Source organism: Rhinolophus sinicus, linkage group LG06 (assembly GCF_036562045.2).
Source record: "Rhinolophus sinicus isolate RSC01 linkage group LG06, ASM3656204v1, whole genome shotgun sequence".
Classification (NCBI taxonomy): Eukaryota; Metazoa; Chordata; class Mammalia; order Chiroptera; family Rhinolophidae; genus Rhinolophus; species Rhinolophus sinicus.
The window spans coordinates 143,994,439-144,018,218 of record NC_133756.1 but is presented as its reverse complement, the minus strand read 5'-3'; the positions used below and the strand labels follow the sequence as shown (position 1 = coordinate 144,018,218).

Genomic DNA, 23,780 nt, shown 5'->3' with positions numbered 1-23,780 from the left:
GCTCAATAAAAGGTATTTATTATTTGCAATAGGCCTATCTATTCCTAACTGTAACCTTTTGTCTGAATTACTCAAAAGACAAATCCAACAAATGAGTTGATTTTCACCTAATGAAACTCTTCCTCTTGAAAAATAAATTCGCAAAAGACCTTCTCGTGAGCGAGAATGCCAGAGTCCAGTGACTGAGTGTCCTGTGGCTCTCTAGTTTAGGCAGGTTTGAGATTTGAAATAACTTTGGCTTAATTTTCTCTCCTGTCAAGTGGGAGCCTGGCTGCTTACCCTTTCTAACTCAGGGTGGGGGTTGGGGGGTGGGAGTGATTTCTAAGACCCAAAGGAATGTGAGATTTGCCAAGTTTGAGACAGAAACAGCACACTCACATCCTCAGAGCAGCTGGAGCACCCAACTACAAGGCCATAGCAGCAGCAATAGGACAGATCCTGATGTACAGGCCCGAACATTTGGAGAAGCGGGTCGCTCCCTCACATTTATAAACTGAGCTCATACATAATGAAGAAGAAAAAAAAGTTGGGCAGGAAGCAGCCTTTTGAACCAGAGAAGAAACCGTTAGAATCCATCCCTTTGCCCTGATGCCAGAGCTCCGCCTGCCCCACCCAGCCACATTATCAAGGACCCTCACACTATCAGAAAGCCCTGGGGGTATTTGTCCCTACTTTATCAAGGACCTGTGGAAACATTTCTCTAACTGAAGATAAAGAACTTTTCCCCCCTTTCTCTCTCCATTCTACTTCTAGCTCGTACCAGAGAGTTCCTCTCATTTTCTTTCAGTAACAACAGTGCTGAAAAGAAGATATTTTCCAACCTGGACTTGAAGTAACTGGTGGAGAGGCAGGTAAGATGCATTTCATTCATTCATTCCTTCAGCAAATGTTTATTAGGTACTTACTACGGGCTAGATACTCGGCAAGGCTCTTGGATTAAATTCTGAGCTGAAGGACCTTGCAGTCTTTGGAGAAGCCAGATGGTGCTTAATAATCCCAAAATGTGGAATTATAAATTGTGACCCCAACTGGGAGGACCCCAATGGTGGGTCCTAATCTAGTCACAAGGGGCTGGGGCACTTCTGTGAAGAAGTAATATTTGAGCTGAGAGAATGTGTTTAATACTCTGCTAGCTTTCGCTCTTGCCCTCCAAGTGGGTGTTTTCAGGATGAAAAGGATACCTTGGGGCCCTAAGGACTGGCTGCCATTCCATGCCAGTCTAGTTTCCGATACCAAGTCACGATTACTCGACCCTCGTGAAGGTTAGGATGGAAATGACTTCTTGAAATGATAAAGAAGCCAGCATAAACCTGCCAGGACTTCCTTCAAAATTCAGTTCGCTCTGCAAAAGTTGCCAGATAAGAGATATTTCCAGATGGAGGGCCACGCAGGAAATACAAATGGAATATTTTTTTAATAGCTCTTCCTTTGCAAGATACGACCCCAGGCAGCCTTCTGCAAGATGATGGAAAGCATGGTAGGCTGAAAGCGTGAGAGGAGCTGAGCTGACCCTGGGACCTTTAGAAAGGCTCAGTGGCCTGAAAGGATATTAAAGATGCTCTACTTACAATACACACCACCACCACCAGCACCACCACCACCACCACCACCACCACCCAAAATGGAGCCTGTGCATGCTATACTCTAACTCATGGATTCTCAGAGGAGAGGGCAGATAGCTATCTATAAGAACATTGAGTTCCTTTAAGGATGTGGCTTTACACAATAACAAACTGCATCCTTTTCCCCATCCTTGGAGCCAAGTGAGCTCCTGCAAAGGTCATCCGGAAGTCAGGGACCAGCAGCTCACAAAGGCCTACGTTGGCAAGGATTGCTGTTGGGGTACCTGAAGAATGTCTCAGAGCTCACAGGACTGGCTTCACCATAACACTGGGGTTGTTAAATGGGTCCATAGATGAACCTGAGAAAGTTGTGAAATTCTGCATGTTGGCACGGACGTACATCTAAGGAATGGTATTTAACTTTTACCAGGCTTTTTTTGGGGGTGGGGGGGTGGTAAAACATACATAACATGAAATTTACCATTTTAACCATTCCCAGGTTCAGTGGCATTAAGTACATTCACATTGTTATGCAACCATCATTGCCACCTAGCTCCAGAACATTTTTTCCCTCCCAAACCAAAACACTGTACCCATTGAACAATAACTCTTCCGCCCTCCCCCAGCTTCTGGCCACCACCATTCTACTTTCGGTTTGTAGGAATTTGACTATTCTAGGTAACTCATGTGAGTGGAATCCTTTTGTGACTGGTTTATTTCACTTAGTATAATGTCTTTAAGGTTCATCCATCTTGCAGCATGTGTCAGCATTTCTTTCCTTTTTAAAAGTGGAATAATATTCCATTGTATGCATATACCGCTTTTTAAAAATCCATTCATCTGTTGATGGACATTTGGGTTGCTTCCGCCTTTTGGCTATTGTGAATTTGCTGCTATGAACATAGAGATACAAATATCTGTTCCAGTCCCTGCTTTCAATTCTTTTGGGTATATACCCAAAAGTGGAATTTCTAGATCATATGGTAATTCTATTTTTAATTTTTGGGGAACCTACATACTGTGTTCCATAGTAGCTGCTCCATTTTACATTTCCACTAGCAGTGCACAAGTTCCAATTTCTCCAACACTTGTTATTTTCTGGTGTTTTGTTTGTTTGTTTGCTTGTTTTTAATAATAGCCATCCTAATGAGTGTAAAGGTGTATCTCATTGTGGTTTTGATGTGCATTTCTCTAATGATTAGTGCTGTTGAACATCTTTCCATGTGCTTAGTGGCCATTTGTATATCTCCTTTGGAGAAATGTCTATTCAAGTCCTTTGCCTGTTTTTCAATTGGGTTGGTTAGATTTTGTTGTTTTTGAGTTGTAGGAGATCTTTATGTATTCTGGATATTAACCTCTTATCAGCTATATAGTTTGCAAATATTTTCTCCCATTCCATGGGTTGCCTTTTCACTCTGTTGATAGCGTCCTCTGATGTACAAAAGTTTTTAACTCTGATGTAATCCAATTTATCTATTTTTAACTTTGTTGTCAGTGTTTTTGGTGTAATAGTCAAAAAATCATTGCTGAATCCAGTATCATATAAATTGCCTGCTATGTTTTCTCCTAAGAATCTTGTAGCTTTAGTTACCAGGCTTTTAAGAGGTCTGTGACCGACAGTACAGGGGCTATCGTCAATACTGATTCTGGAGAGACCCTCCTCACCAATATAAAGACCCTCAGGTCTTGATGAATGTCATTGTGAATCTAGGAACTTGGAAATTAATAACATGGATGTGATATGTGAAGTCTTTAACTCAAAAGGAATTATTGAGTATCTCCAAATGTATATCAGTACCCTTGGAGATAGTGAATTGCATACCATGGCCTCTCTTCTCCAAGAACATAAGGCATTTTTGAGGTGACAAGATGCTACAAACGTATGAAATCATTGCAATGCAAGGCAAAGTCTAATGAGCACCTAACCAGGCCCTAGAGCCCAGCACAATGAGAACTCAGGAAGGGATTGGCCACTGTGAGCTTCAGGGAACAGAAAAATCTTCAGGGTAAAGGTGTGGCTTGATTTGGGTCCAGGTTGATTGACACAATTGGAAGAGGCAGAGAGGACTAGGGAGGATTTTATACTACTAACTGCAGTAATGATTGCTATTTACTGAGCACTTACTATGTGCCAGACACTGTGCTCTGCCTGCTGCACACATTTTCTCTGTTATGCCTCCTATCCCTGTATTTATCGTTGTCTCTATTTTATCATTGCAAGCACTGAAGCACAGAGATTTGCCTCAGATTAATTACCCAGATAGTAAGTTGTGAAGCAGAGACTCGAAACCAGGTTTATTTATCTCCAAAGCCTCTACTAATTTAGTACCAAAGTTTTGAAACACAGACAGTGCAAACATCCCAGATATTGAAAACAGGATAAGACAATGCATAGAAATGGGCACATGCAGGGTGTTTGAGATCAAGGAGGAGCAGCCTGGCTGAATGGGAAGGTTCAGGCTCTAGGAGTGTGGGATATAAACTGGAATCGATATAGTAGGCCGGATCGCAGGGCGCCGTTAATGGGAGCACGGGGATTTGGTCTTGATCTGCCAGAAGGACAGGATCACACATAGAGCTGCAGCTCTAACCTTCCAGTCCACCTCGTCCCTCTGTAAAAATGAGAACATTGAGGTCCCAAAAGCTAAGCCATTTGTTACAGGCAATAGGGAGATATTGCAAATTCTTGAGCAGGGTGGTGACAGTGAAGAAAATAGTATTCCAGATAGGTTGGCTTTGGCAGTAAGATACCATGTTTCCCCGAAAATAAGACCTAGCCAGACCATCAGCTCTAATGCATCTTTTGGAACAAAAATTAATATAAGACCGGTCTTATTTTAATATAAGACAGGGTATGATATAATATAGTACAATAATATAATATAATATAATATAATATAATATAATATAATATAATATAATATAATATAATATAATACCGGGTCTTATATTAATTTTACCTCCAAAAGACGCATTAGAACTGATGGGCTGGTTAGGTCTTATTTTCAGGGAAGCACGGTAAATGAAGGACAGCTGAAGGGAAGCAGAGAAAAGCACGCAGCTCTTTCCCTGGTTTTGCTGAACGGTATCTCCCTGACTGATGAGTATTTCTAGGGAGCATCATAGACAAGACTCCTTCCCACTGAGATTTGAAGTTTAGGAAGACAAGTGTCATTAGGAGGGTCAGACTCGCCTTCCCTGCCAAGCTCAGTACATTTGGCTGGGACACGAGTGCTGGAAAACACAGCTTCCCCAGAGGCAGCCTGGCCCCTTCCTCCAATGGAAGGCATGCCTGGACTAGTGTCTTAGACCAGAGACCCCCAACACTGAAGAGCCAGTGGCCAGGACAGGCTGGGAATTCCATCTTCTTATGTCACCTCCCTGAGCATGAGACTGGGGCCAGGTGTGTATAAACTTCCCCCGCCTTCTCTGGGAGTCATCAGAGCAGGTAAGATCAGGCAACAGGCCCCCAGGCAAGGAGGCTGAGCCCACTCTGCTTGGGCTGAGCCCTCATTGTGGCAGAACTCTAGTATCCACCTCTGTCCAGCCAAGAAAGGCCTGCCCTGGTTGACTATCCTCCTCTGAGGCTCTCTGCTTAATTATTTCTAATAATAACTGTCATCCATTGAGCACTGTGCTAAGCACTTGACATTCATGATCTCATTTTATTCCTACAACCCTGTGATGAAGGTATAATTATCTCCACTTTACACGTGATGAAACTGAGGCTCGGAGTCGTCAAAGAATGCCTAAAACCATGTAGCTAAAAGTGCCAGGGCTAAAGCATAAGCCTTCCTATCTCCAAAGCCTGTGTCTTTACCTCTGTGATGGACTTTCTACACATTGGTTCACTGCAGCCATGTCTCCTTGTGGCCATGGGGACCCTGCAGTGGAGAATCAAGCTTCAAAGAGTGACCTCACTGCTGCTTCACACCCCCTGTACCTCAATGTTCCTAGACGTCAAGAGCCTAATCTTTTTCCCAAACCAAACTCTGGGGCTCACATCTGAATGGTATCCGGTCCCTCATCCTCTCCCAAAAGTGATGCTCATGAAAGACAAGGGATCTTTAAGTTCCTCACAACATTCACCCAGAGAACACAGTGCAGGTATGCTTTGGCCAAGGGGAGCAGGGCTGCCATTTGTACATTTATTCATTCAATGACTATTTCTCAAGGGCCTCCTGAATGCCAGACACACTCTATGTGCTAAAGACGCAACTGAGAACAAGTCATAAAGAATTTCTATGTTCATGGAGTTTACATTCTAGCCAGGAAGAAAGGCCAAAACAAAACACCAAAAATAAACAACAAATGCATGTGTAGTAAAGCAGAAATAATGGCGGTACTAGGAAGGAAAATAAAGCAGGATGGGATTTCTAAAGGTTCTTATGAGGATAAAACATTTGAACAGAGAACTGAATGAAGTACGTGGGAGCCATAGGATGACCTAGAGGAAGAGTATCTCAGGCACAGGAAAGAGCGAGTACAAACCCCCCCACACCTACACCCCCACCCAACAAGAATCGTCTTGGTTTGTTTTCAGAAATAGAAAATAGGCCAGTGCGGTTCAAGCAGAGAGAGTGACGGAGTTGTGATGGAGAAGAGTAGTTGTAGGGGCCAGATTGTATGAGGCCTTCTAGAACACAGGAAGGAGTTTGGATTTCGAATGTGCTGTTCCAGGGTCCCAGGCACTCAGGTGGGGCTCCCTCTGAGTAGCTAAAAAGAAGAGATGGTTTGCATGAACAAAGAACACAAAGACAGCTCAGTGAGTCGGCTTAGCCAGCTCTGACTTTCCCTTGAACTTGGAGAAGCAAATAAGTTCAAGGTCCAGTACCTAAGGGAGAGATGAGGGAGGGTTTGATGGTGGCAGAAATGGAAGAGGGAGCTGTTGACTCTATGTCTCATTTGCCTTGTCCATCAAAGTGGGTGTGAATTATCAATGGGTGTTCAAATATTTTAAAGCTGAACTACTCTTCCACAGAAGCTTACTATGGGCCAGTCTCCTTTCTAAGCACCTTTTATGTTTCATTTCAGAGAATCTTTTTAACAGCTCCCTGACATAGGTACTTTGAATATGCCTACTTTACAAGATGCAGAAGCTGAAGTCCAGAAAGGTTGAGCGACATGTCCAAGGTCAATAAATACAGAGCTGCTGTCATTGGAGCAGAGGCAGGTGAAGCCTACTACCGTGTTTCCTCGAAAATAAGACCTAGCTGGACCATCAGCTCTAATGCATCTTTTGGAGCAAAAATTAATATAAGACCAGGTCTTATGTTATATTATGTTAGATAAGACCCGGACTTATATTATAGTAAAATACGACCGGGTCTTACATTAATTTTTGCTCCAAAAGATGCATTAGAGCTGATGGTCCAGCTAGGTCTTATTTTCGGGGAAACATGGTAGGAAGGCGCTTTAGAGCCCCAAGGGGCAAGCTGGAAAATCCCGTTTCTGAGGTCCCTTCCACTAGGACATGCTATGAGCTTAACTCTGCTATGACTTTGCTGTAGAATTGTGACATTTGTGTCAGTTACTTCAGCACCTGATTTTGCCTCTTGTCTTCGTTGTAAATGGTGATTTAGGAGTTGTTGGAAGAGGGAAAATCAGATGAATAAAATCAGGGATGTGGCAGAAGCAGGCAATGTAGTAAGGGAAGCAATGAAGCTGTCAGCAGCCAACCAAGGACCTAAATGGGCACAATCCTGCATTTCTGGTCGAAACATGTGGGATCCCCAGCTGATGTCACGCACACTGCAGCTCTTTGTACAGCACCTCAGTCTCAGCATTCTTTGGCGGATGTCCTGACTAGCTGAGAGATTGTTGTTTCCTGATCCAGTGGTGATCACTTCTGAAAGATGGGGTAATAACAAAGCTATCATTTCTGAGCATTTACTATGCACCGTCACTGTGCAAAGCATTTTTACACATGTTGTCCTATTGAATCCTCTCAAAATTCCTGTAAGGTAAGCCAGCATCCCAGGGGCCTCATCTTATTCCTGCCCCTAGTGAGCGTAACAATTGCCTTCACTTGACAGATAGAGAAACTGAAGTTCAGAGAGATGTAGTAACTTCCCCCAAATCACACAGCTAGTAAACAGCTGAGCTATGTATGTCTGACAGCTATGCTCATTCTCCTAAATTCAGTTGATGTGGATTATATATATATATTTTGGGGGGGGCTCTTTTCTACAGTATAAGAAACCTGACTTTTTTTTTTTTTATCAGTAAGGTTACTAACAGGTCGAACATTCTGTGAAAACATATCCATCAACCAGCCATGAAATGTTCTGAAATAAGTTTGGGAGCCAGGTCCCTGTGACAATTGAGTAGTTTAAGAAATTTTCACGAGAACTGAAGCCATATCAAAACAAATCTTTATTTTTGTTCTTATATGTGAATGTCACAACTAACAGGCGTATCGTGCAACTTGGCTTCTAATGGTTGGAAAATAAATGAAAGAAGTAAATTGTCGTTCTTGGCATTTTCCCAATGACATTTGCATTTTCATTTCTATTAGAAGTCCATTTTAGCACAGAAATGTAGCCTTAGTCACTTGAAACTGCTCTTCCCTAGAAAACAATTGTAAATGTAATAAGCCAAAAGAATAGAAAATGCCAACAGGAAAGAAGTAATCCACCTGGGCTCAGATTCATCATACAGACTGATTCAGTCTTCCTCTGACATTCACATTCAGGAAGGAAAACTTGGAAATTTTCTAAATTTTAGGGTATTTAAGATTTAAGAGGAGTGAAGGAAGGGAAGAAAGAATTAAATTACAATCCCACTGGGTAAGAATCAAGCACAGATTTCCCCAACTCTCAAAAACCATTTTACATGTTTAAATCACCTCATAGCTACTGAGTCCCTCTTCTGCGTAAGGTATAAGGTTGTTATGGAAAGAGACAATAAGGTCATGATTGCTTTAAAATATTCATAATAAAAACACATTTTCAGACTTGATTCTAAATGTTAAACTTAAATTTGAGCAATTTAATTGCCCATTGAATAGAAATGAAATCCCACCGGTAGGCAGTTATTTCTTCCAACCACTGTGTGTGAAATTGAAATCTAAAGATACCATTTCAAATATTCACTTCTCTAAGGAAGTTCTCCCCAAAGAGTTGTGAAAGATAAGAAACTAACCCAAAGTCATAGGCAGTAATCACTCTTTCTTTACACTTGGGTCAAAACAGAAGCATATTATTAAAAGGAAACTTTATGCGCCAGAATCGGCCGTTCAATGGTTACCTCCTGGAACCCAAGGATATATTTATTTTAACAACTAACTTGAGGCCCATACAAAACTGTAGCAAGAAAGTAGTAACTTATCAGATTTAATCAAAGTAAAGAGATGCAAGCATATCATCTAGTCACCAAGATAATGAACATTAAGATGGAAAATGCTTATATGTTTTGTTGAGCAGTAATAGGCGGTAAGGTAAAGGGACCCTGTTCTGTTTGCTGTTTAAAAACGGAGTCATTTTGTAATTTGGGTGGGAAATTCTTATCTGAAACCCCCATTTCACCTTGACATTTAATTTCAAGCTTGCTTTGTTTGTTTGTTTACTTATTTATTTATGAGGTATAATTGACGTACAACATTATATTAGTTTCAGGTGTAAAATACAAAGATTCAGTATTTTTATATATTGTGAAATGATCACCACAATAACTAGACTTAGTTAACATCTGTCACTATACATAGTACAATTTATTTTCTTATGATGAGGACTTTTAAGATCTACTCTCTTAGGGGCGGCTGGTTAGCTCAGTTGATTAGAGAGCGGTGCTCTTAACAAGATTGCCTGTTCAATCCCCATATGGGCCACTGTGAGCTGCGCCCTCCACAACTAGATTGAAACAACTACTTGACTTGGAGCTGATGGGTCCTGGAAAAACACACTAAAAATAAATTTTTAAACAGTTAAAAAAAAAAAAAAAGATCTACTCTTTTAGCAACTTCCAAATATGCAATATAGTATTATTAACTATAGTTTGTATAGTCTGTGTAGACTGTACATTACATATGCAGGACTTATTTGTTTTATAACTGGAAGTTGGTGCCTTTTGACCCCCTTCACCCATTTTGCTCTCCGCCCCCCCCACACACACACACATACACACACTGTCAACCACCAGTCTGTTCTCTGTATCTATGACTTTTTTGTTTTGTTTTGTTTTTGTCTTTAAGATTCCATATAAGTGAAATTGTATGGTATTTGTCTTCCTCTGTCTGACTTATTTCACTTAGCATAATGCCTTCTAAGTCCATGTATATTATCACAAATGACAAGATTTTATTCTTTTTACTGGCTGACTAATATTCTATTGTATATATGTGTAACACTTTCTTTATCCATTCATCCATTGATGGGCACTTAAATTGTTTCCATATCTTGGCTATTGTAAATAAGGCTGCAATGAACATGGGGTGCATATATCTTTTTGACTTAGTGTTTTTGTTTTCTTCAGATAAATAACCGTATGTGGAATTTCTGGATTCACGCTCTTTTAAAAATCTCCCAATGATGCCTTTTGCTATAACATAGCAGCTGCCAGTTATATGTCAAGTGCTTTCCATGCATTAAATCTCATATCTATTATTAACCCCACCCCACAAAGTCTATGTGCCACACTTTGCATGCATTCACTTATTTAATCCTCACAACAGCTGATACAATGGGTCTGGCATCCCCATTTTACAGATGAGGAAAATGAGAGTTTCAATTCCTGCTGTTAGCCCAGGTTCACACATGTGGGAAATGGTGGATTGGCAGGCAGGCAGTCTGACTCCAGAGTCACAACCCAATAACTGCCTCCTCAGATTAAGTCATGTTCCTAGGCCACACTAGCTGTTAAGTAAGAGCTTAAATCAAACCCAGGCAGTCCAATTCCAAAGTCCTGGCATTTAAGCATCACACGGACTTGTTGTAAGGAGGTAAACTGCCAATCACAACCCATATGTTTATTTTAATTTCTGATTGTAGAGTGGTAGGTTACATGTGTATCACATAATTTAGGCTTGCCTAAAAATTCTAGGGGTTTTCTTTTTTAATTAAAAACAAGGGTCTATAAAACAAAGAAGATTAAAATAAAAAGAAAAACAAGAGTCTGGTCAGGGGAATGTCTTTTTTATACTGAAGTCTTTGACTTGTACCCAAAGCTGATCTTAAGGCTTGCTTTGAACACACACACACACACACACACACACACACACACACACACACACACGGGGGGGGGGGGAGAGATTTTAGTTATACCCATTAGGAACCCAAGTTTGGGACATAGAGGCAAGAAAATGACAAGAACATCCAGACAATAGTAAATTCTGGTTATACTTGTGAAAAGTCGGTGAGAATTTGGCTCTGAACAAGGACAATTAAGCGTCCAGGGATTCACCTTTGACTTAAACCACCTTTCAGGCCCTTCAGTGCCATCTTTAAAATGGGAATAAAACGTCTATCACCATGGTCCAGGCGGTTCATAAAAAAAAACTATGGATTCTGAAAGTGCTTGGTAGTTTCCTCTTTACAAGATTTGTGACTGGTGTCACATACAAATAGGCATTTAATAATAATTTCTGAATGTGATCATTTTCAGGGAACTCTGATGAGGCCCAAGAGACCCAAAGTTTTTCTCTAACAGAGAGCAGACTATCAGCCTCATCTTCTCCCCTTCTGCATTTCTGCCTCTTCCCTAGAATTTCCCCCCTGAGGTTGGAGGGGAAACCTGAACTCCAAAATCAAGTCTGGCTTCTTTCCCTTTCCCTGACCCAAGGCAAAATAGTCTCTTGATCATTGCTCTTGATCATTGGAAAGGCACTTTCTCTGTGCAGAGTATTACTGGCACTTTACAAGGGGCCGGTTTAACCGCAGGAGTCCGATTTTTAAAAGGTGCTGAGGGAGGGAATTCTGCTGCCAGCAGATGGAAAGGAGACTCAGAACAGCTTGGTCCCTCCCAACCACCCTCCCTCCGGGATTAGCTGCCCTGACACTGCTCTGGCGTACCCAGCCCGTGTGGTCCCTGCTCGCACAGTTCCAGCCGCCTGTCTAGAGCGCGCACGCAGTCACAAGCCCGCAGCCAGCAGAGCCGCGCTGTCCCGGGCATCCCCGCGCACCGCGTCGGCGGACCTGGGACCTCGAACCCCGGACGCGCGCGAAAGCCATTCGGAACGCTTGCATTTCTGTATGTGCTTATTTCACATTCTTGTCTTTTCTCTTTCCTGAGCGGCCCGCTTGTTACTTTCAGTCTTAGTTAGCCAAAAGGGAAACGCCGAAGAGGGGAAGCCCTGAGAATGATTTAGAGGCAACCCAGCCGCCTCTCCACGGAGAGGTGTTCACTGAGCGACTCTCCCCGTCCCCGACGCGGGCCCCTTTAAGAAGCCAAGTCTGTCCTGCTGCTGCTACTGTTTGTATTGCAAATCCCCAGGAGCCCCGTTTAAAAAAAAAAAAAAAAAGGAAGAAAAAAGGGAGGGGGGGGGCCGGGCAGCTGTCTCTTTAAATGTGATTTCCTTCTATTGTATTTGAATCGTGATCAGGAAAAAGGAAATGAAACCAGAGACAGAGGGAAGCTGAGCGAAAATAGACCTTCCCGAGAGAGGAGGGAGCCGGGGGAGAGCGGCAAGGTCCCCTCCCCGCCCCCGGGCCGCCGCCCTCTCCTTGCCCTCTGCGGCGAGCTGCGCGCCGCGACCCGGGCCGAAGGTGCGAGGGGCGAGGGGCGGCCGGGCGGAAGCGCTCCATCCCCGCGGGCGGCGCGTAGCCGGGGACAGCGCGCGAGCCGAGCCGAGCCGAGCTGGACCGGGTGGCGGCGGCGGGACCGGGATGGAAGGTTAAGTCCTGAGCAGCAGCAGCTGCTGCTGCTGCAGCCGCCCCGGGCCAGGCTGCGCGCCCGGGTCCCCGCCTCGGCCGCGGCGCGCCGGCAGCTCGGTGATTCGCTCTCTCTCTTTGGCGTTTGAAGGGAGCGCGGTGACTGTCCTTGAGCGCGGAGGGGCGAGCTCGCCGCCAGAGCGCCGGAGCAAGAGGAGGCGCAAGAGCGGCGGCGGCGGCGCCCGAGCACCGGAGGGGGTCCGAGCCCCGGCAGCCGGCCAGCCCCGCGCCACAAAGGGAGCGCCCCCGCCGCCTGGCACGCCACCTCCCTCCCCAATGTCCTCGGCCATCGAGAGGAAGAGCTTGGACCCGTCTGAGTAAGTGAGGCGCTCCTGCCCCTGCCACCCACCGCGTCCACGGCCTCGCGCCCCGGGGCGGCAGGGTGGCGCCGGCGGCCAGCTAGCGGGCTCCAGGTGCGCGCCCGCAGCGTGCCCTTGGCTCACTCCGCCTTGCGCGGGGCTCCCCCTGGCTTGCGGGTGACTCCAGGGGCACTGGGAGAGTGGCTGGGCGGCAGGCGGCAGGGAGAGGAGGTCAGCCCGGCGCCTCTGTGGACCCCTCTGGGCTACCTGGAACACTCCCTAAAGCCGCCGCGGGCCAGAAAGTTTACAGGGGAGCAGGCACAGGGGGGAGCTCGGAGGCGCGTAGGTGCGGTCCCGAGAGTGTTCAGGGCTTGATTCTTCTCCTTTTTCCCCACGAAGCTTGTTCTCAGTCCCCTTTCTCTTTGTCCATCTGGTCCTGGACAGGGGGACATTCCAAGTGGAGTCACCCTGAGTCCCCAACGGCCCCCTTCCCGGCCCGCTGGTTGAGCAGCTGCCAGCACAGTCAAAGACGGGCGGATGAGGGCTGCGAGCGTCAACCTCGCAGCTCGCTTTGGCCTGCAGAGACTTTACAGCAGCTAAATCCGGAGTTAATCTGCGTGCATGTCCTCCCTCCCCTCGGAGTCCACCGATGGGGTCCTTGGAAACCTCGAAAGTTAGTGCACATTTTGTGTATAGGTGAATTTTTCTGGGGAGCCGAGTCTTACCGCTTTTATCACAGTCTACAAGGAGTCAGGGAGCCAGAGCTCTAATGACCTCTTGCCGCATTTGTTTCCTGAGCCTCTTACTGGTTTGAAGTTCCCAACCTATCTACCTCCAGCTCATTCCTTGGTGTTAACAGGGGGAGAAAGGGTTGTTTAAGATATTTTCCCGTCAGCACAAATGCCCTTTTAAGATTCATTAGCTGTCTGGTTTTGAGAAATTTTATTCCTTTGAAGTCCCCCATCTAATCCTTTGAAGGGATTTGTTACACAGACCAAAGGAGCTGGTTAATGACTTGTCCATTTGTGCTTTTAAGAGGCATTTGTTTTGTTTTGTTTTCTTTTCTTTTCCTGCTTTAAAAGAATTGTGCTTTCCTGATTGAAGTTCTCCCCCCCCCCAGCCCCCACTCCAGTTTCAGCCTTCTGTGGTGTTTATATACCTGGGTTTTACCCTCAGTTACCAGCATAAAAGCTCAGCGCGTTCTCATAAAACACAGGAAGTACCATGATCCAAAGAGAATATAAACATCACTCTTCAATCTTGAAGGTTCAGACACCAGTTCTATAAGGAGCTAGGTTTGTTCTAACAAAACCCAGCTTCCTTAAGTTCTCAGGAGAAAAATTATATATATATGCACAGACATTGGTTTTACAGGGTGGTTTTCTCACTTTTTTTTTTTTTTTTTTTTTTTTTTTTACAAACCTAGAATTACAACTTAGCTCTTGAGTTTTGAGAGCCTGGGCAAGACCACAGTGATACAGTAAGTGAATTGGAGGAATTGGTGCCTAATGCCTTTTCAACCAGCAGAATTTAGTCACTAATCTTTTTATTAGAAGATAAATCTGGAGGTTTCGGTGCCCTAAAGGAAGTTTGCTCTTTTCAAAGTTTGTGCTTTTTCACTAATATTAGAAAAATGAAACATCCTAACCTCATAGCACAACAGGCACACACTGAAGGGAGCTCATCTATTCCATCCTATGTGTCACTATTTGCCCAGTGAAGGCAGGTGCTAATGGAAGGTAGTTTTAAGAATTACTGCAGCACATTTTTTCCCCTCACTCAGAAATTGTCGAGAAATTATCCCAGAAATCTAAGCTGACATGTATCTCAGGTATAATGTGTAGGCTCTAGGAGAATATAAAATATTAATTTGAGGGTGAATCCCACTCTGTTATTGGCTTGGAACATCCACCAAAGATAATGTGATATTATCGTTAATTACAGAAAGACAGGTAGAGCCAATATCTTAACCTGTTCTTTCCTGTCTCAGGCCATCACAATAGCTTTCGCTTAACTTCTCTGCCATGGAACACTATCCTACCAGATGCTTCATTGTGTCCTCACTCAAAGCCAATTTGGGTTGGTGCGATCAGCATCTCCAAATTACAGATAAAAACTTGCCTAGGCATTTGCAAATGAAATGTTTAGGCAGAAAGACAGCCAGAATTCTTGATCATGGAGATTTCCTCTACCTCACAGTCATGGCCCCCAGCATCTCCCTGTAAATAACAAGAGCAGTTCATTTTAATTCCTGGCAGTTTGGCACCAGCTAAGTGCAAATTTTCCTCTTTCACAGTTGGTTGGCACCATCAGCATCAGGGCATCCAGCGGTGTTAAAGTTCCCTCAGTGTTTTTGAAAGCCCCAAGTAAGACCAGGAACTGTAGAAAGAGAAGAGATGCAATTCTGCGTTGATGTGCATGAAAATGCTGGGTATATTATTTTTCAGAAAAGAGACTGGAAGTCCTTATGTCTAACCTGTGGGGGGTGAAGGAAACCAAGTCAGGCTTCAGAGAACTCTTGAAACTCTTTTAAAGTCTTGAGTTTTTAAAAGAAAACTGGCTTGGGTTTTTACATTTCCTTGTTCTAAAAGGACATAATCTCATGAAAGACGCTTATATTCAATCTACAAAATGTGGGCTTGGTTTTCGGATTCCTAAAGAGTCAGGAGGTGTGCACTTTACAAAGTCATCTGAAGCTGTCAGAGTGTGTCATCAACACTGATTACCTGAGCTTCCTGTCCCTAAGTGTAATGGGTGCTGAGCTCTGTGGGCACAGGCCAATCAGGACACAAGGTCACCTGGTAAATTAGTGACAGCTAGAAATAGGAGACACAGATTTATACCCTCAAGGTACCCAGGGGGAAACTCCCTTTGGGAATTTCACAGTTGGAAGCAGGTCCATTTTTTAAAACATAATAGATTTTTTAAAAATAGACTTGTGTTTGAGTAAGGTTCAAAAGAGCATTTGTCAATTATTATAAATCAACAGGTATTAGGTTTTTCCTGTGTCCCATTGGTGCTATAATCATTTCTTCCACTCCCTTTATTTTCTTTTGGCAAATAAAGTCATTTATTTTAAAACATAAAACGAAGGTATTCAGATTCCAATTAAGCAAAGTGAACTGGAGATGCTGTATGATTTGAACGAAATAACCCATCGTAGGCTCACAGTAACAACTGCCTGGATGGAGACCTCAGAGTCTAATTGCCTTCCCCTCTCTTGAAAATAACCATTGACTTCTCCCCATTGTCTTTCCTAAATCAACTTTCTCCAAATCAGTTTTGCTGTTGTAAAAAATTTCACATGCAGAAATGTCTATTTGATGTCCTTTATACGTTTAGCAATGGGCTTAACACCTGGGACCTTTCTCCAAGGATTCATTTGGTAAGAAGGAAGGGATGAGGAATTTCTGTGAAAAAAACCCTTTTATATCTTGGTGGAATTTTCAGTTTGGAAAGAGAAAGCAACCTAAAATAATTTGGGGTTACTTTCTTCTTTCTTTTTCACCTCTGCTTTTGTGCAGTTGGGAAGGGCTTGAGGTAGGATGGAAGGTAGGATCAAAAGGGAATTTGCAGATTTTTAGCTCTCTAGATAGTCAGCTGTCCCGGCAGCAAGCAACAGTTTTTTAGTCCCGTGCCTCCTCTGGGGTTCGGCACTGCCCTGGGTCCTGGGTATGGGAGGAGGGAAAAGGAGAAATGTGGAGAAAGAGAAGGAGAGAGAAGGGGAGAGTGGGAAGAGAAGGGAGACCAGAGACGCGGAGAAGGGTGTTGGGCTGTGGGTACAGGGGCAGTGCCACCTATAGTTGCTTCGGGTGCCTCTTGGAGCCCTGCATTTACTTCTTATAGGACCAAGGATGTAAGATCTAGCTCGCTCCTGTCCAAATCCCAGGCTGGCAGGGCCTCTCTGTAGTTGTCCCGTCCTTTCTCCTTATGTCACCGACAGGCAACTGAGTGAGAGTCCCTGTTTGGCCCACAAGGACTCCTGACCCCCAGTGCTTATCTCACCAGAATGAGGTTGTCCCTAATGCTCGGCCTTCTTTCCAGGGAGCCCGTGGATGAAGTGCTGCAGATCCCCCCATCCCTGCTGACATGCGGAGGCTGCCAGCAGAACATCGGGGACCGCTACTTCCTGAAGGCCATCGACCAGTACTGGCACGAGGACTGCCTCAGCTGTGACCTCTGCGGGTGCCGGCTGGGCGAGGTGGGGCGGCGCCTCTACTACAAGCTGGGCCGGAAACTCTGCCGGAGAGACTATCTCAGGTATCCTCCTGGTCACCCTCCTTGGGGCCCTCAGAAGCAGGAAGGCTGGGCGCCCACAAACACCTGAGTCGGGGTCGATCTCCTCCTGCTCCTGCTATGTGCCAGAATGAGGGCAGGCTGCAGAGGCTGAGTCTCCGCTGCCCCATGCAGAGAAGCAGTTGGCATTTCTTCCTGTTTGAGAAGCATGTTCTCAGGGATACATTCCTATGGGGTCGAATACTAATGTTTTAAAGGCAAGAGAATGATACACACAAAACTCAGAATCCTTTATAAGTTTGGGGATGGGTTCTTAGGAGCGCATTTGATGCTTCAAAGCATAGCTACAGGTTATAAATATTCTTTTGTGTGACCTGAATATATGTGATGAGAAATTTAAAAATAGAAGGCATGTTCCTCCCAGAATTTGACTGTGAGCGTAGGAAGGCCCTGAAGTCAGTTGTAGGTTTGAGCCCCAGCACCATTGCTTTCTAGCTCTGTGACCTGGGGCAAGTTACTTAACTTTCCTAAACCTTGGTTTCCTCATCTATAAAATGGGGATAATAATAATATGTACTTCCAAGGAGGAAGTGAAGATTCGATGGGGTAATACATGTAAAGTGCTTGGTTTGGTGCACAAGTATCAAATAGATCGTAGCTGCTCTTGCAACTAACCCTCCTGATATGATCATTAAGTCTTTTCCTGTCTAAGGAAAACAGAGATGGAAGAATGGAAGGGCAAATAGGAATTCTGCAACACCAGTGACACAAGTGCCGTGGACATCTCTGATGCCCCAGGTCATACTACTAGCCATGTGAATTTTCCGTCACTCAATGAGTTCCTTTGCCCGGAATGTTCTAGCGTTTCCAGTTTCATATTAGCTGCTGTGGAGGTAACTCTGTGCCCTCTACTGTCAGATCTGCTCAACTGTGTAGCTGTCAGTTTTTTTGCCATCTTCCTGTGGCAGAGAGTCTGTGGAGCATGCAGCCCTAATACGTTAGGACCTCCCAACCCCACGAAGGACCCCACTTGTTTAGACTCCAGTGCCCTTGGCTGCCAGTCCAACTCTTCTTCCCCAATCCCCAACCTGCCCGCAGAGCATTTTGCATTAAAAACAAAACAAAACAAAACAAAAAACCTGCAGGCCATTCCACAGCAAAGGAAGCTGATCTGTTTACCAGGAGACTGATAGAATAGGCTTTTTTTGTAAATTCCCTGATAAACTCCTTGTAAATTTGGTGGTTCAGAGAAATCATGATTATAATTTGGTCAATTTATTTTAAGTTACCAGAAAATAGAGCCAGGATGAAGAGAGACCTGATTTTGCTCACTACCGGTTTGCCAAGTCAGTGCAGAAAGCAGACTGGCAAATGATTCCCATTGGGCCCCCTGACTACATCCCTGTCAAATCATTTGAATCTTATTAAATGAAGTGCAGATAGAGTAAGGTCAGAAGAGCCCAGGCTTCTCCCTATTTCTACGGTTTTATATAACATTCAAGAATAAACCCGGTGCTGTCTGGTCTTGTTCATCTTTTCCATTTTTAAAAAGAGAGAAAGGAATAGTCTGGGAGAATCCAATGTTAATTAGCTTGTGTCTTGGTGACATGAAATAATTCTTCTCCCCGCTACATTCCTAGGCAACATGTTAATTAACTCTGTGTTAGTGCAGGCGGTTCCAGCCATCCTTTAATATTTACATTATTGTTATTAAAACGGGCAGGAGGAAAGCCTAAGATGTGACATCTCTTGACGGAGGAGAAAAGTCTTTTTTTTTCTTTTTTTTGCTTCAGCGATGGTCCTTTAGCCTTGGACTTGTTTACATGCATTTGTAACATATCTGGCAGTGTCTTAAAAAGGCCAGTGGAGGAGTGACTAAATGGGTCCTGTGATGGGATTCAGTCCTTCTTGCTCCTGGGATAACTTCTCCTGAGGATTTCCAATGGCTGACTCGCCTGTTACAGTCCTTTTCAGACATTTAGCCTCAAATATTCATGAGACACCACCACACACACACACACACACACACACACACACACACGCACACACAGAATCTAAACCCTGTGCTGTGTGTGTTGTTGGGAACTTAACAGTAGCTGTTCATGTCAGTGCTGGCTCAGCTCCCCTCAGATCCTCAGATCCCTTCTTACCAAGTTTTGTGTTCAGTGTACCACCCCCCTTCACCCCCAATGGTTTTACTGTTAACAGCTAGCACCTGTTAGAGCCAAAAGCACACCCACTCCCCACAGACACCCAGTACATCTTAACCAATGATCGTCATCCCTGGAGCACCAAAGCTGGGCAATCTTGCCTGCAACCAGGGCGACCTGGAGACATAATAACTTATACCCCAGATCCCCCAGTGGGTCAGGCCAAAGCTTCCCCACCGGAGGGCCTCTGTCTGAGATGCAGTTTTGCTTGCCTTCCTCGCCTTCTGTCCAGCTTCCTTTGCCACCTAACTAGTTCCCCCTGAGAACACATCCTCAAATTCTCACCTCAGGCTCTGCTTCTGGGATATTCAGCCTAAGGCATGGATTCTTGGTGCCAGAGGTGAATGCTCAAGTTAGATGTCAAGTCCTGCTGTATTTTTACTATTAGTAGAATCTCAGAATACCAGAGCTGGAGGTGGGCTGCAGAGGCCTTCCCTTTCAGTTTCCTTGCTTTCCAGCTTAAGACACAGAAGCCAGGAGAGAGGATGTCATTTGCTCTGGGGCACCTGGCTAGTTAGAGGTGATGCTAGGACCTGAACTTGTCTCCCAAATATTACTCCTTCATCCTTCCCTTCATTAACTGCCTGATGTGTATTCTAATTTACCCCCAACTACCCTTTAATAAATGCTGTCCTTCCTTAAGGGTCACACACCGCAGGCAGTTGGCTTCATTCCACGTACACTGTTTTGTGAGTCGTTTATCCTTGCTCAGGCCCAAACCCAACTTACTGAACAGGCAGGAAACCAGAACTGTCTTTCCACTCTGTGACCTCCAAGGTGGCAGTTTCCTACAGCTCCACCATCTGCTACTTTGGGATAAAATGTTCTCCCCTAGTAATGAGTTTGCTCCCAGGTGGTGCCTTGAAAACACTCAGAGCTCTTCAAATGGAAAGCAGGATTCAGAGGGAAATGAGCTGGCGCTGGCTGTAACAAGGAGCTCTCCACCCACAGACCACGTCTTCTTGATTCCATTAATTTTGCCCAAATGTTTTGAAATTTGTCAACTGCCGTTTTTGCCTTACAACCTCTCAAAATGAACCAATTGATTCTCTGCTAATGAAAACAAGCATTTACCTAAAACTGTCCTAAAGGTTTTACGTGGAAAAGACCTGCTAACATGCCATGTTAGCAGGCCTGTGTGGAAATGACTTCCTGTAGCAAGACTGGCACAGTTGGGAACACCTAAGATATGTTAAAACACAACCTGCATTGGCTTAGCCCTTGACTGTTGGTGCTTTGACATGCTCCATTTGATCCTTCTAACAGCCGAGTGACGTAAATGCTATGCTCACTGCCATTTCACAAGCTCAGAGGAATCAGAGTTCTCTCTAGAGTCACTCAGGCATTCAGGGCTAGTTTGGGACCGAATCTGGGTCTTCTGATTCCAATACTTGTGTTATTCCAATCTTATAGGCTGGTTTTCAAACTTCACCCTGGAAGTACTTGTTAACACACAGAATGCTGGGCCTCCCCTCACCCCCAAAGTGTCTCAATCAGGAGGGCCTGAGAGTTTACATTGCTAACAAGTTCCCTGGTGATGCACCTTTGAGAACCACTGGACTAGGCTCCACCGTGTTCCACCTCCCACGTTGACATTTAATATTGCTTGAAATAGTCAATGATGGGTCTACTGAAATACTCATTGACTCATCTACTGAGATCTGGGAGAGTCTTGCTTTCAGTGTCAAAAGAGAAGTTTTTCCAAAGATTCATGCCAATGGGACAGCGAGGACCTTGAATTAAGATCTTCTCTTCAATGTGGAGAGATACGGTTTGTCCTCCAGACCTCTGAGGCATAATTAACTGCCCCACGTGTTTTTGTCTCGCAGAGGCTGGGGCCCCAACGAACAGTCATCTGGAGATGGCCTTTGTAGCTTATAGAGGAATTCAAGACCAACCTTCCCATGGGTGGAACTAGTGGCTGTTGACATGATAGAATTGGGAGTCTCAGAAAGATGCCCATTTCATTGCATTCCTGGTCAGTTCCCTCTCAAAGGGACCCCCCCAGGGGTTTACTTTAGCTCCTCTTCTAAAATGAAAGTTCCCTGAGAGGGTGAGGGACACTCGATACATGACTAAGCTCGAAACTCAGATCACTTCAGCTGAGAGTCTTTTCCGCAGAAGAGGGCCCCGGAGCAGCCTGGAGGTGTGGAGAGAGATGCTACAGGCAGGGAGAGAGCGCAGAAAAGGGATGCGTTATGCAAACACAAATGCCACATTACTGTTTCATCCCAGAGTACCGTCTTCCTTCCAGGAAAGACTCTACCGAGTCTTTCTGTCTGGACCCAACTCTTCCTTGCTTCCTGACATCTTGGAATTGCCGCCTACTTCTCAAACCTTTTCTTCCAGTGTCGCCTCTGCCTGTGTCTTCTTAGCTTTTCTTTCTTTTTTCCCCTCAGGCTTTTTGGCCAAGATGGTCTCTGCGCCTCCTGTGACAAGCGGATCCGCGCCTATGAAATGACCATGCGAGTGAAAGACAAAGTATATCACCTGGAATGTTTCAAATGTGCCGCCTGTCAGAAACATTTCTGTGTGGGTGACAGATACCTCCTCATCAACTCCGACATAGTGTGCGAACAAGACATCTACGAGTGGACTAAGATTAATGGAATGATATAGGCCAGAGTCCCCCAGTCACTGAAGTCACTGTCCCCGGGGGGTCTTCACTCTTAGGCACTTTGGGGATTTGAGGGTGGGATGAAGCATTTCTTAGGGGATGGGAGACCCTAACTGGGCCCAAGACACAGCATCCAAGTGACATAAAGCAAAGGATAAATACAATTTAAATGTGACAAAATAACCAGCCTTTAGGGAAGACTTACAGACAGTGGCCACAGCCTATCCGTAATAACTGACATGATTAATGATGGAAAGGAGCGTTCAGGGGGCAAGCAAGCGCTGTGCCAGCATGATGGAACTTCACATCTACAGATAGGGAGTTGTTGTATAAAGACATGTCATGACTTTGATCTTTGAAAACTAGAGATGTGCAATTGATCTCTTCCTGGCTTTTATGACAACCCTGTTCCAATCACTGTCCTCCACACAAGGGGAAGACAGAGAGGAGAGTGACTGTCCTTTTTTTCTTGGCCACCTTCCCAAGGCCTTAAGCTTTGGACCCAAGGGAAAGTGCATGGAGACACATTTCAGTTGAGAATGGAAACTGCAACTTTTAACCAAACACTTATTTAAAGCAATGCTGGCGAATCACTGTTTTTAGACACCTTGGTTGTGAGGTGAGGAGTTCCACAGATTGTTTCTATACAAATGTAAATCTAAAATTAAAAAAAAGTTGTTCAACTATTTTATTATCTTAGATTATATCAAAGTATTTGTTGTGTGTAGTTAAAAAAAAAAACACCTCTGCAGACAATAAAAATGACAGATTAAAATGCAGCGTTGTTTATTTGATAATGACTTACAATTTGGGATGGCAGGGAAATGGCTTTTTATATTGTAAAGGAGAAGTAAATAAGCAATTTACTTTTAGGTCAAATAAAAACTTCCGTTTATTGCTAGGGTTTATATGAGGCAGGCACATTTCTATATTACTAGCAATTATATAACAGGTCATCATGTAGCTCAGAGGGATGTAGAATAATTAAATTGTTATTGTAAAACTGTGTTTCACTTCAGCATCGTATAGAATGAACGGAAGGCAAGATCATTGCCTTTGGGAAACCTATAACCTAGAAAGGACACAAATACATAAAACAGATTCCCTTTGGGATAGAAGGTAATTACCTAGTTTGAAATGTGGCAAAGATGCTGAGCTTGACATTTCGATTTTCCAAGACGTGTGTCTCAGGGTATTTTATGACAAGGGGTTGAGAGGACCTTACTTTGAGGATTTAAAGCAGTCACCTTCCTTGTTGGATTTGCCTTTCACCCTATCCAGGCCACCATGAACTGACTCCGAGCGCCACCTGCTGGCCATCAGCTCTCAGCTCACTAGTTCAAGACTGCCCTAGTTAAAAGACCACATCCTAGATGGATATACTTTTCAATTGTTTCATAAAAATATTGGCAAGCACCAAGAAGTCTTAATATGTTTAGTTATCAAGACATCAGAAACTTGCATCTATTACTACATTTAATTAACTATGATATTCCTTTAAAATTTCTATCACTAAGGTTTGTTTGTTTTTCTTCTTCTAGAGGAGAAATAATTAAGTGATGGCTGTCTTGGTCCGTAAAGTGCTAAAAGTGGTTGAGAAATTTGACTGTAAAAAGTGGCCTATGAAAACAAATCTAATTGCATTGCATTCCAACTCAAGTGGTGCTTGAGTAAGGTGCTGCCACTGAGGGGATGTTTGTTCTAACTCAACAAAGGGGATGTGGTTCTCAATTGTGGTCCCTGAACCACCAAGATCAGCATCACTTGAGAACTTATTTAAAATGAAGATTCCGTGGGTTCCACCCCAGAGTGAATCAGAAACTCTGGGGTGGGTTTCAGAAATCTGTGTTTTAATGAGCCCTGAGAATGATTCTGACTCCTGTTCAAGCTTGAGAATGGTTATTCTCTAACATCCCCCCGTTAAACAGACCGTTCACTCTAAGTTATTAATAGTTAATATTTAACACAGAGGTTGATCACTGAGTAGCTTT

At 44.3% G+C, this 23,780-nt stretch overlaps 1 protein-coding gene across 4 annotated transcripts; it reads left to right on the top strand.

Annotated features, from left to right (window-relative positions):
- The first annotated feature begins 749 nt into the window (after positions 1 to 749).
- Positions 750 to 22,568, top strand: LMO2 (LIM domain only 2). 4 transcript variants are annotated; one of them, XM_019738601.2, is made up of 5 exons: positions 11,616 to 11,747; positions 12,100 to 12,262; positions 12,519 to 12,744; positions 16,771 to 16,986; positions 21,572 to 22,568. In XM_019738601.2, exons 3-5 carry the CDS (start codon positions 12,704 to 12,706, stop codon positions 21,789 to 21,791), a joined length of 477 nt encoding a protein of 158 aa, XP_019594160.1. In that variant the 5' UTR covers positions 11,616 to 11,747; positions 12,100 to 12,262; positions 12,519 to 12,703; the 3' UTR covers positions 21,792 to 22,568. The 4 variants fall into 4 exon arrangements, with proteins under 4 accessions (XP_074192297.1, XP_019594161.1, XP_019594160.1 ...); XM_074336196.1 differs by lacking the exons at positions 11,616 to 11,747; positions 12,100 to 12,262 and adding an exon at positions 750 to 851; XM_019738602.2 differs by lacking the exon at positions 12,100 to 12,262 and having other exon boundaries at positions 11,500 to 11,747.
- Positions 22,569 to 23,780: the final 1,212 nt, after the last annotated feature.